At 41.5% G+C, this 13,914-nt stretch overlaps 1 protein-coding gene across 1 annotated transcript in view; it reads right to left on the reverse strand.

Moving 5' to 3' along the window:
• Window positions 1-13,914, reverse strand: part of LOC148086516 (phosphatidylinositol 3-kinase regulatory subunit alpha-like) — a 66,332-nt gene that overhangs the window by 10,883 nt on the left and 41,535 nt on the right. The window contains exons 3-4 of the mRNA XM_087782994.1: window positions 13,502-13,585; window positions 205-336 (exon numbers count right to left, since the gene is read on the reverse strand). Coding sequence (XP_087639120.1) covers window positions 205-336; window positions 13,502-13,585 — 216 coding nt within the window. The remainder of the gene's footprint in view (window positions 1-204; window positions 337-13,501; window positions 13,586-13,914) is intronic.

The raw sequence follows: 13,914 nt of genomic DNA on the forward strand, positions 1-13,914 counted from the left end.
GAATGGTACCAATAACTGCATAATAAGTTAATTTGTTTTTTTGTTGTTGACTTTCGGTTTCAAGGATTTTCATTTTGTTGCATCCCTACTTGAAATAGTTTTAGACGTTTAGAAAAATCGATCTCCCAAACATTATGACCACCTGTGTCAGTACACCTGTACGTCATGAAGCCGAAGCGATGAAGCGCAAACATGGCGCCGTACCTTGGGCGGCGTGCACGAGCTCACGGTAGACCGAGTCGGGGATGATGGGATCCGGCAGATCCAGCAGGAGTCCCCGGAGAGCGTCGGCGAGGGAGGCGGCATCGAAGTGATCCAGATCCACCGAGAACGGATCTGAGGAAAAGAAAAGAAGACTATTAATAGAGGTTCCTAGACTTGTTAAGGAATGACGAACATATGGAGGACAATTCAGGATAAACAAACTCCCGAGATGATTCCTTTTTTTCTTCTGTAGACCATCAAAGAAAGACTTGTGAGAAATGTAGGTCGCTGTGAAGAGACATCGATAAACAACCCTCCAGCTATAGATATATTTGACAAAAGTTGTTCAACTCAACTTTTGAGTCTTTTTTAAGTGTGACAGTTAAGAAGAGGCAAAGATGAAAAGAGGAAAATAGAGTCAAAAGTGACATTTAAAAGTCACAGGTGAGGTTCTATAATGGCAGGACAAAAACCTACATTATGGGCGAGGGGAGTGAAACATCCGTGGTGTCAGATGTATTTCCAAGGTGTCTCCGACTCCTTCACAAACCGAGAGGGGAATTCATTCCTTCATTATCCTTCATTCAGTTGAATAGAATGAGTGAAGTATGTCATCATGAAAGGATCGTCGTTTGAATGAAAGTTAAAAAGTGTGTCATCAGCTCGTGAGTCTCACGGAGCAAGCGTTCGATGGCAGGGTCTCAACTATCCCGGTGAAGGATAAGAAGATGTCCGGCACCTTCAGCGGTCGTCAGACTAAACTGCTGATAACTGTCGGCGAGGACGGAGGGAGCGGCGCCAGCAGGACCTTCTCTGTCCTCCATCTTTCCCCTCGACCTTCTGATCCAGGCTGACCTCTCCCTCCGCTCTCTCCCTGAACTCCCACTTCCTTCTTATCTCTTATCAGACGCTTCTTGTCATGGAAAGGGGATAAAAAGTGGGATCCTGTGACTCACTTGACTCCTTGAAATGAAAATGGAATTGTCCTCTAATTAAATAAAGTTAAACATTTGGATAAAAAGGTATAATAAATGTTATTCTGTCTTTATTTACTTTGACCTACATTTATATTTTGACCGTATTTAACTTTTTTTTCTGATTAAATATCTATATTTAATATTAATATGATGCGTTTGTGAATTATAAACATTCAAAACACTTTAAATTAATTTACAATTTACATTTATTGCTGTTTTTCTGTAGTTCTTCCAATTTGTTACAATATGCTTTGTTGCCATTATTTATTTTAAAAAATGATACCCAAGCCAAAATAAAAACTTTTCCCGTGACATTTTCTATGAATCCGTTGAAATCAAGACACAAGTTTTTGGTGGACAAACAAGTTGAGTCAGCTAATGATGAGTCAGCAGTAAAGAGTGGACAACAGCAGGCTGACACAGACGGATTCTGGCCGAGACACGAGTCGCCGTCGTTCCCACGCCAGCTGCAGAAAGACACGATTGTTTGGGGAGAAGCACATGAGTTCTCTGAAGCAGACGAGTCACCACGAGGATGAAAGACGGCGGGATGTCTGCAGAGGAGGATTCGGTCGCTATCGGCAACCACTGATACAGAAGAGTTGATTTCTGAGAGCGGTAAGAAGTCGCTCTCGTCAGCAGAAGATCTTACGCTTTCTCCTGATAACTCCTGAAAATATACAACAGTAAGGTGTTTTGTCCTGTAGAGGTTTCTGTTCCACATCCAGATTCACAGAACTTTCATTGAGCTCCATGAAGTTGAACAAAAAAAACATTGAGTGAGCCGACATGCTAACGCTAACAAGATTGATCGATCACTTTAGGAGAAAATGAAGGACGATTAGAAACTGGTTCCTCACATACAAAACACAAGAATCAGAGACAGAAACATATTTGACCCTTAAAAAAAAAATCAAAAGTTAACAAAGTTTTCAAACCCCCCGAAAAGTTGAAGGCACAGAAAAAAGGTTGACAGATAAAAAATATATCAAGGAATTATAAAAAAGAAAAAAGAAGTGTGGGAAAGAAAATGAAAACTTCTCAACTAGTTGCCAAAAAACGAAGAAACAATGGAAACAAAAAAGACTGACTTGAAAAAAACAAAACAATCACAGATGTTATAGACGTTTTTTTTAATAAACTAACTTTTAGAATGAACTTTTATTTTCCTCATTTTGTAGGTTTACACGTTATAAACACCTTTTTTGTCTCTTTTGTTCTTTTTCTCTCTTTTTACTGAACTTGTATTTTTTTCTACAGCATTATTGTAACTTCTCCTTCTTTTCACTTTCGTCTTATTGTTTTCGTTTCATCCTTGATTTTCTGGAAGTTTTGATTGTTTAAGCGCTTTGTGTCCCTGTTCTGGAAAAGCGCTATACAAATAAAAATGACTTACTTACTTACTTACTTACTTTTCTCTCTTCACTTTCGTATTTAACTGCTGACTTTTGTCAACACTGTCACTGAAGTTTCTTTTCCACACTTTTTGTGTTTTCGTGTGAAAACATGCTAGTGCTAACAGAATTAGCCTTGACTCCTCTTGTGTTCTCAACATAACTGGACAGTGAGTGATTGTCAAATGTCATGGAAGCAAACACACACACACACACACACACACGCACACGCGTGTGATGATTGATCTCATTCACGTCTGAGTGCTGATGTATTGACATGTGAGGACGTTCTTTTTCATCCTCCCTCAAAGGAACAAATTACAAATTTAGGCTGTCACTTCCTCTTCGATCGCCTCAATCATCCATCACCGGCACCTCTCCTTCAATATCTCATCCGGCCGCCGTATCGCTTCGCATGTGCCGGACGGGCGGCCGATCCGAGCGGCGCCGAGTCAATAGTCCGGATGGTTATTGGATTAGTGAATTTCAGAGGGATCCATTTGGCAGGGAGGCTTGATTGGCCGGGATCAGACCGGATCGGACTGGATATGGATCGCCGTGCCACACCGAAAGGTCAAGTGTATTTTTTTTTCTTAAAGGTTTCTGAATCATTAGTCAGAGGCTGGAACAGAGCCTTGATCCAAGTCAACGCCTCCGTGAAGAATCTCTTCCGTGAAATTGTGACGACACGACGTTAGAAACACAATATTCAATGATGCGCTCGGGTGTCAAGGATCCCATACGGAAGTAAACCTGTGCCATCGGAATATTGAATGTTGAACTTAACATTTTAAAATGTTGACACTTTGAATTCTGTTCTTGAAACACTGTTTTTCTTTGAAGTCAATCATTTGAATTTTCAGGTAGAATTTTATTTAATTATTAAATTCAATGATTTGTTATTTTAAAAGTCTAAATAAATAAATATATATAAAAAATATATGTTAAATAAATAACACAAATGTTTGAAATTCTATATTTTTCCAATTGTTGTCTTTTCAATTCAATATAAAATGTGTATTAGAGCCACCAGACAATACTTGGTACACGTTTGTTGTTTCTACTGGCACAATTATACCAACCATTTTATATATATATTTTATATTGAATTTAGAAAATGTATGTTTTTATATTTTCGGAATCAGATTTTCAAACTCAATTTCTAAAACAAGATTTATTCATTTTAAATATTGCCATTATTGTATTCAAGTATTCAATAAAAACAAACTCTAAAAATAATAATTGTTGAATTAAATATTTAATTAAATATTTAAAAGAGAACATTTACTCAATTTTAAATTAAGTTCAAGAATTTAATATTCTAATGATCTACTTTCACTATTCTATGATTTGTTTGTGAGTCAACTCCACTTCCTTCTTCCCAAGAAGATTCTCAAATAGCTATGAAGTTCGTGAGTCAAACAAACATCTCAAGACTCGTTCAGATGTTTGTGACGCCATTTCCTGTCCATCAAATCGAGTTAAAAGAAAAGTGAGAGAATCACATGTGACTCAACTACTGGATTGAGTCACACCCACAAACTCAGATAGTTTGAGTCACTTCTTGTTGAATTAAGAATTCTTATCTGGATAGTATCTGGTGGTCATAATGTTATCAGTGATGGGCTGCTAGGCATCCCTCAGATCCAGAGGGATTGTGGGTAATATCAGCGAGGCACAAGGACTGGAGCTCCTGAGGACGTCAAGTCGGTCGAGGCCGTCAGATTACTGCTCTTGTCTGAATAATCTCCCTCAGATTATTGGCGAGGTTGCGGCGAGGTCGCGGCAACGTCACGTCACGCTGCTATCTGGAGGCAGAACGCAGGTACGACCAGAGTGACGAGGCCAGAAGGTCACGAGGTCCAGAACGTTCTTGGAGTTCCTGGAGAGTGAAGGACACGATCCATCTCTGCTGGTGACGACACATGGAGACACACATGCCTACATACACGTGTGTGTGTGTGTGTGGTTACATGTGTTTGTACACACATGTGTGTGTGTGTCAAATCTGTGTCTGTGTGTAGTTGTGTTTGTGTGTGTACCTGTTGTTGAGCCAAGTCTGTGTCTTTGTGTATCCATGTGTAGTTGTGTTTGTGTGTGTACCTGTCGTTGAGCCAAGTCTGTGTCTGTGTGTATCAATGTGTAGTTGTGTTTGTGTGTGTACCTGTGTGTTAGGCAAGTCTGTGTGTATCCACGTGTAGTTGTGTATGTATGTGTACACACAATTGTATGTGCCAAGTCTGTGTCTGTGTGTATCAATGTGTAGTTGTGTTTTTGTGTGTACCTGTTGTTGAGCCAAGTCTGTGTCTTTGTGTATCCATGTGTAGTTGTGTTTGTGTGTGTACCTGTCGTTGAGCCAAGTCTGTGTCTGTGTGTCTCAATGTGTAGTTGTGTTTGTGTGTGTACCTGTGTGTTAGGCAAGTCTGTGTGTATCCATGTGTAGTTGTGTATGTATGTGTACACACAATTGTATGTGCCAAGTCTGTGTCTGTGTGTATCAATGTGTAGTTGTGTTTGTGTGTGTACCTGTTGTTGAGCCAAGTCTGTGTCTTTGTGTATCCATGTGTAGTTGTGTTTGTGTGTGTACCTGTCGTTGAGCCAAGTCTGTGTCTGTGTGTATCAATGTGTAGTTGTGTTTGTGTGTGTACCTGTGTGTTAGGCAAGTCTGTGTGTATCCATGTGTAGTTGTGTTTGTGTGTGTACCTGTCGTTGAACGAAGTCTGTGTCTGTGTGTATCAATGTGTAGTTGTGTTTGTGTGTGTACATGTGTGTTAGGCAAGTCTGTGTCTGTGTGTATCCATGTGTAGTATTGTTTGTGTGCATAAATGTGTGTGAGCCAAGTCTGTTTCTGTGTATCCATGTGTAGTTGTGTTTGTGTGTGTCCCTGTTGTTGAGCAGAGTCTGTGTGTATTCAAGTGTAGTTGTGTTTGTGTGTGTACCTGTCGTTGAACCAAGTCTGTGTCTGTGTGTATCAATGTGTAGTTGTGTTTGTGTGTGTACCTGTGTGTTAGGCAAGTCTGTGTGTATCCACGTGTAGTTGTGTATGTATGTGTACACACAATTGTATGTGCCAAGTCTGTGTCTGTGTGTATCCATGTGTAGTTTTGTACGTGCACATACCTGTGTGTGAGCCAAGGGTTTGTCTGTTTGTATCCATGTGTAGTTGTGTATTTGTGTGTACCTGTGTGTCAGCCATGTGTATGTCTGTGTGTATTCATTATTAGATGTGTGTGTAATTTGTATCCTTGTGTAGTTGTGTATATGTTTGTGTGCATGACTGTGTCTTGTGTGTATCCATCTGTGTGTATTGTGTGTGTGCAAGTCTTTATGCTTTTATCTATGCATAGTTGTGTGTGTGTGTGTACGTGTATCTATGAATAGTTGTGTTTGTGTATCATTTTGTAGTCGTGTTTGTTTCTGTGTAGTTGTGTATGTTTGCATCTTTCTTTGTTGTGTGTAAGTGTGTGTCTTTGTGCGTGCATCTTGTGTGTGTGTCAGTGCACATGTCTGTGTGTATCTAAGGGTAGTTAGAATAGATTTGTTTGTACCCATGTGTAGTTGTGTGTGTACCATGTGAAGTTAAGTATTAGTTATTTGTGAGTGTGTGTATTTGTGTGTGTGTATTAATAATTGATTATTTGAAATCATTTATCGATCCATCCTTCCTGATCTGAGGTCGCAGTGGCAGCAGCCGAAGTGAAGAGGTCCAGACCTCCTCCAGCACTTCCGGGGAACATTGATGTATTAATTGCAGAGACACACCTTCCAGTCACCCTTGGGTCCGCCCCGGGGCCTCCTCCTATTTGAACACCTCAGCTTGAGTAATAGTGGTTCTACTAAGGAGAATTAGGACAGATAATCTCTTGTATTGATCTTCTGTCGGTCCCTCTCTGTCCTGTACGTCCCTCACTTGGGAACCTGACCCAAAGATCAGAGGAGCTGATCCTCATCCCAAATGTCGCTGTGAGAGTTGTAGGTCCATCAAGAATCTGTGTTTTTGTTTACTTCCTGAGAGCCGGAGCTGTTGCTGTACGAGACTCCACCTGGTTCCGAAACTTAGGAACACCTAAGACACTCCAGTTCAGGCTCAGGTCAAACCCTGAAGCTGTTCTGCTTCAGATTGTGAGTCTGGATTTCGCCGGCGGGAAAGCTTCGGGGCATTTCTCCATCAGACTTCAATATCGACACCCTTCTCTGAGTTCCACTGCTGCGTGAACAGTTTGGATCTGAAGTTCATGTTCATTCTGTCGACTCCGGAGACGCATTTATTACCATCACAGCTCTGGAATCTTTCCATTAAACCACGAGTCAGCACCGGAGGAGAAGCAGCAAGATATGGAATTGAAAGTTGGATTTTATGCACAGAGTGATCATGATCCTCGAGGCCTTTTAACGACCCGCGGATTAAATTATCATTACCTTTTTATTAGACTTACAAATATGTGTTTACTTTGAATTAATCATGCTTTAATAACACACAACAACAAAAAAGAAAAACACTCACAAGGGACACTTAAATAAACACATTTTATGTGCACACATCAACACACTTAAAACATACATACACAAACACTTATGAATGCATAAATACAGGAAACATAAACATATATATAGTTTTTAAATATTTTGCTTTACAGATAAAACTTATATTTCTCTAACTATTTCTTGCCATTTTCCATCCATTATTTGTTTTATTTAATAAGAAACACTAAATTTAAATGTGGTGTATTTATTAAAATATTGATTGATCGATTGATTAATTGATTGATTGATTGATTGATTGATATACCTTTATTTCTCCAACACTGGGGGAATTAAAGTTTAAATTTAACAGCAGTTCATAAAAAAAGATTAAACATTCAAACTGACAGTACACATATAAAAATGATATAAAACAAAGGAGTAATAATAAAAAAAATACAAAAATAAAATTAAAACAATATAACAAAACAAAAAATAATAAATAATAAAAACAAGCATAATAATAAAAAACAATATTCACAGCGATAAACATTAGTACACATACACAAGTACATAAGTGTTGAGGAGAGATACAAACACTAATTAAAACATAACAATTTTAAATTAAATAACATAAACAATAAAGAGTATGAGATTAAGGTAAGCTCCTCTAAATTGGAGACCATGGTGGAATGCCATGTCCAGGTACTGTAGGTTATAGTCAAGCATCTCTGGCTCTTGTTCGCGAGTGACGGAAGGATAGATCAGAACTAGATCATCATGTCTCTAGGCTCAGACATCCAGGAGAGACTCAGAGTAGAGCCACTGTTCCGAGGAGAGAGGAATCTGTGCCTTAGCTGCTGCCCCCTCGACAGGAAGATGTGTCAGAGGAACTCGATGGTTCTAGACGAGGAGGAAGAAGCTGCGGTCGCAGGAATCAAAGTGAAGAAGAGAACAGAAGCCAGAGATCAAGTTCTGACTTTGTTCAGACTCTCAGCAGCAAGACCTGATCCTGTGTGTGTGTGTGTGTGTGTGTGTGTTCTTCTCCTCCAATGACAACAAAAAGCTTCTCTCAGTATCGACAGACGCCAGAGGAAGATGATGACATCACCTCGGACCAATAGCGGGACCCGAGGCCGGCGAGCGAGAGCGAGGGTGAACGCCGAAACACTGAGGATGGAGGGATGAAGTGACGGAGGACAGCTGCACTTTTAATTTGTGTTTTGCTGAACTCAGCGACTCCTGTCAGCGCGGCGGCGGCGAGGGGAGGAAAGGAGCCCGTGATGAATGGCTGAATAAAAACAGAGGAGAGAGGGAGGAGGGAGGAGGAGAGAAATAAAAGGTGATTTAATGATTCCACAGCTGCCGATTGGTCGGTGCTGATGAGAAGGAGCACGATCTGAGGGGACGAGTCGCTGGACGTGAGACGCAGACGGACGAGCGTTCTGACAAACTGTTATTGATTCTTGGAGTGTGTGGGAGTGTGACTGTGTGTGTGTGTGTGTGTGTGTGTGTGTGTGTGTGTGTGTGTGTGTGTGTGTCTGCTGCAGCCAGCATGCGTCATATTTTCCAAAACACAGACTGCCCACTCAGTGCTGACATGTTGGCACAGTGAGAGTGTGTACATATTATCACACAGAGAGACACACATGAACGCACACACACGTATGCACACACCAACACACGAGCACAAACATGCACACAATACACAAACAAAGACACAAACTATTGCGGCGATTGTAAACATAGCATACACACTTATATGCGCAACCACACATGGCTCCAATGCACACACACACTTGTAAGCACAAAAACAAATGAACACACACCAAACACACACATGGACACAATTGTACACACACACATATAAACATCATGGAAACACCTGTACACATCCAACAAACACCAGCTAAATAACACACTTGTACAAATGTACAAACACACACATTGGTAAAAACACTAATTAATTTACACATCAACAAACACACACCGTTACACTCAGCTAAGACACACATAAATACATACAGTTACAGAGACGAATCATCAGCTTCTTCTTGACAGAGATAGTGTAGATAAAGTCCCACACAGAATGACACACACACACACACACACACACGATCTCTCTGGCACACATCCCGAGCTGCTGTCCATCTGTCCACTGACTCACACTCGCAGACGTGTTTGTACTTGTTGATTCATTTCGGACGCTTTAAATTCACCATCTCAGGTCAGACGAGACTTCAACAGGCAACCACGTCGCCAAGACTCTGGACCTCCAGTCGCAAGTTCCACTCCAGCATTCACTTCTTGTTCCACTGGTCGGCGAGTGTTGTCATGACAACAACACTAACTTTCTCTCCCATCCAATGTCTGCTGTTGCAGTGAGAATTTGTATCAAAATTAACCCATGAGTCACGTATCTGCTTCGCCACTGACCGGCGAGTCCAACAGCTGCAGGTGTGTGTTGATGTTATTTGTGCAGAGACTCACGCTGTTGCTCATTAACACACATGTGAGTCAGTCAGTGATTAGGATAAATGTTTGGGTTGAAGCCGAGTACCTCTGATTCAAACGTCCTCCATATAAATGTGAATACATGCACAATAACTTCGTACTTCAAATCGTAATTTTTGCGTTAAAAAGGTTAAAAAGGTTAAGGAGGTATTTCCTCAAGAAATGAGTTAGTCCTCATCAAAGTAAGTCAACAGGAACAAGGAAATTATGTTGGCTTTACATTGCTTGAGACTAATATTTGCAGCAGAACAGGAAGTGATGTCAGCTATATGTAGCTTAATGCTAGCACTTGTGCTGTATCTCAAATCGCATACTTGCGTACTCAAAGTTAGTATTTTTAGTGCGTAAGTGCATCTCAATTATATGTATGCGAAATTTAGTGTGCCATGCACACTAAATTGTCGTACTAAAAGGCCCACAAAACTGAGTATGGTTCGATGGACACTATCTACCCTAAACAGCTGCCATCTTAGTGACGTTTTAGACGGATATATATGCATATATATTCATATACTTACAGGTGTATTTTCCGCAGCTGTAGAAGGATGAGACGTCTTCTTTGCTGATACCGGCGTAAATATCTGGCGAATATTTCGATTCTCATATTTTTTCTTTATTTATTTTTCCAAAGTTGCAAAACGTGCTGCCAGCAGGTGTCGAAGATAGCGTTCCAACAGCTGGTTGAAACATCGTTAAATAGAAGTAGAAGAAGAAGCTGTTGCATCAATAGTGTGTAGCAGCAGTGTTTGATTTGAGACGTAATATCTGTAGAGAATGTGCGTACTGGTTAGTATGTACACTATCCTGATGCATACTAACTTCTAGTATACTAAGAGAAGTATGCGATTTGAGACACAGCGCTGCACTAGAACAGGAAGTGATGTCAGCTATATGTAGCTTAATGCTAATACTTGCAGCAGAACAGGAAGTGATGTCAGCTATTTGTAGCTTAATGCTAATACTTGCAGCAGAACAGGAAGTGATGTCAGCTATTTGTAGCTTAATGCTAATACAGTAAGTAAAGTGATGTCATCTTTACATAGTTTCATGCTAATATTTGCAGCAGACAGTAAGTGATGTCAGCTTTACATCGCTTGATGCTAATATTTGAAACAGAACAGGAAGTGATGTCAGCTATATGTAGCTTAATGCTAATACAGAAAGTGGAAGTGATGACATCTTTGCATAGTTTGATGCTAATATTTGTAGGAGAACATGAAGTGATGTCAGTTTTATGTAGTTTGATGCTTATATTCGCAGCAGAACATGAAGTGATTTCAGCTATATGTAGCTTAATGCGAATACAGAAGTGGAAGGGATGTCAGCTTTACATCGCTTGATGCTAGTATTTGCAGCAGAACAGGAAGTGTTGGGAGCTTCATGCGGCTTGATGACAACACATCAGGTAAAAGTAGGCAAAGAAAAATACTTTGTTGAAGTTATTGTTGCGACTTAAGAAGTAATCTTCACTAACGTGTGTCATCATTTAGTGTCAACACTTGCATTAACGTGTCTTAAACGTGTACGAAATCCGACGGTGGAACTTGCGGTCTTCACAACAACAGCAAAGCTAAACACACAGTTACTGGGCCAACACACTCAGCGCTGTGTGGGCTTGGCAGAACCGAGCGGCTAAAAACGGTTGGAGATCACCATGGCAACGGCGGGCTTCGTACCAATCGGAGGTCAAGGGGATGAGGTAATGTTCTCACACACTTCTGCAGTGAAGACAGCACATGGGCGGCGAAGTGGGACCAGATGAACACGCCGGAGGTAAATATGGATCAGGTGGGCACCATCACGCCTATGGTGCTTCGGAGCCTCGGTTATGTAAGCAGCCACTCTGGAGGCGCAGACAAAGAGCAGCGGAACACTGCGGCTCCGAGCTGCAAGTCAACGGGTTTATGCAGAATCAAGTGCTTTTCTGGGATCTGCCTTGTCGTCCTACTGTCCAGCAGACTGACTACGTCCAGACAACTTTGTAAAATAGGATCCGGAGTCCATTGGCAGCGATGCCAGCTTCATTGTTGTGTAAACACTTGGAAACAGAGCCAGAAATCACAGAAATAAATACTTGGATAGAACTTAATAATAATAATATTATTAATATTAATAATAATTAATAAATAGGAGAGTTTCATCCTAATGTGCTGCATCAACAGCATGCCGTTAAGTTGAAATGAACATAGTAGTATCCCTCTTCTTGTTCTGTTCTTTAAGGACCAGACAACAAAACACTGCCCCTCATTGTGTAGACATGTCTCTTTAAACTGTGACACACACCTCTTAGTTAATTTTGTGATGTTACTGTGGCATTTAGTACCAACTTTAAAGAATGTCCCTCGCAACACCTGTCGAATAAATGTGCCAAAGGTCCAGCTAAAACACCCGGCTGGGCATGAGTTTGGTGATGTGCAACGCAAGCTGTTAGTACCTCCACTATATCAGTCCCCATTAGGTACCCAGCTGTCCTCCATGGCAAATAGTCTGGGTCTAGACTGGACATCATGATACGGTCAGTCACAACAAGCCTTCAGAGGCTAACAACCCGTTTCAGCACCTAGCAGATATCAGAGGTGTCTGGGGTCTTCATGGTATGTGGGTCAAGTATCTACGTACATCTCCAGGCACTGAAACCAATCCTGACCACAGTCCCAGCACCTGGTTCATCACCGGAGAGCCTATACTGCCTCCAGGTGTAGCCGGCCCAGGAGACCCCCCAAAAAATGGGTTGAACTTCCACACATCCCAGTTCTGGTCAGCTGCAAGTTCCCTTGTCAGGAAATGACCTAATGTACTTCCACATTAGATCATAGAAAGCCTCCCCACTTGTCAGACATTGAAACCGTCTCTTCTGCATGAGATCACGTGACCTCCCGTCAGCTGAACTCCTCCGCTCCTCGTATACGTTCTATAGAAGCCGTCATAGAAGAGCATCAAAGCGGCCAAGTTGACGAAGACGAGCTGGGACATCGGAGGGGTTTTTGCTTCGTCTCACACCCGCCCCCTCCTTCCACTGCATACACAGGAGTCAAGGTTGCTGGCTAAATTCCTCCTGGACCTGTTAGGTACTCTCAGGGGATCTGAATACCCCCCTTGGAACCCGGAGGCCTGGTCACTCCACCACACAGCTTAATAGAACTACTTGTCCCATTGAGATGTGTCATGAACTTTCCATATCTTTGAGTCGATCAATCAGTAGGACTGTCTCAGGTCTGACCCGCTTCCACACCATACTATCTCAGAAAGGTGGGATTCAAATAGAACTTTGTCAAACTTGAATCCGAGCCCACTCAGATTTCGACTCATTACCGGACAGGAAGCTGACGCCGGGGGGAAGACCACAGGTCCGGTGCAAGGGTACCGTGGAGAGCAGCTCGAGCTGATGAACTCCTAAAATCAGACGCTGGTTAATGATTTAAAGCGGCTGAAGCTGCGGGCGCCGAGGTAGACGATGAAGATATTAATGACGTGTCATAAATATTAACAGGCTCCGTGTTATTCATCCTGTTGAGTCCAGAAATCCATAATTCATTAGAATCCTCAGAAGAAGAGAAAACTGGAGAGTAGAATAACAGAACTCCCTCCCTCACCCCTCTCTCTTCCTCCTCCTCCTCTTCCTCCTCCTCCTCAACCTGCTTGTGATTTTTTTGGGATCCCAAAAATAAAAGTGCAGAGTCAGAGCACTCCCTGGTGGAGCCACAGCTGAACTTCAGCAGCCCAAACTTTTTTTGGGCTGCGTGTGACGTCATCAGAAGAGGACGGGGGAGGGAGGACTTGTTGAGTTCTTGTTGTGATGGAAACAGAGAACTTACTGCAGTGACCCAAGCATAACAACTTCAGGCACCCTATCTGAGTTACATATAATCATAAGCCATAACATTATGACCACTCATTGAGGGCTTGATTGAGACCCCTCGATCCTGCACTGAGTTAATTGGAAAGACTCACCTGAGTCGAGGGCCTGGAGCAGCTCTGTAGGTCCACCACAGCCTGATCCCACTCGGTACACTGACTCATAGTTCTGTCCTGGTCCTGGACAGGAAACAAGAAAGGAGCAACTTATGGACTTAAATATAGTAGGAGGAACCAAAGGCACACAAGGATATTTGAATGAAAGTCTTAAGACCCTTTGGACAGGTGAGGTGTTTGTGCTTTTGTTTGGTGTATTCACCTTGACTGCTGGCAGAAAAACTGCTCTCTTGCACTTTATTTATCATGTTTCACAAAGAAAACATTTTTTTATGTTTAGTTCTTATATTTTATTTGTATTTTGTAACAATATTAGTTTCATGATATGACGAACAGCTTTTATAAATAGATCTTTATACGTATTATTGTTATACTTAAACATAAAGGAAAAA

Source organism: Callionymus lyra, chromosome 2, assembly GCF_982586985.1.
Source record: "Callionymus lyra chromosome 2, fCalLyr1.hap1.1, whole genome shotgun sequence".
Lineage (NCBI taxonomy): Eukaryota > Metazoa > Chordata > Actinopteri > Syngnathiformes > Callionymidae > Callionymus > Callionymus lyra.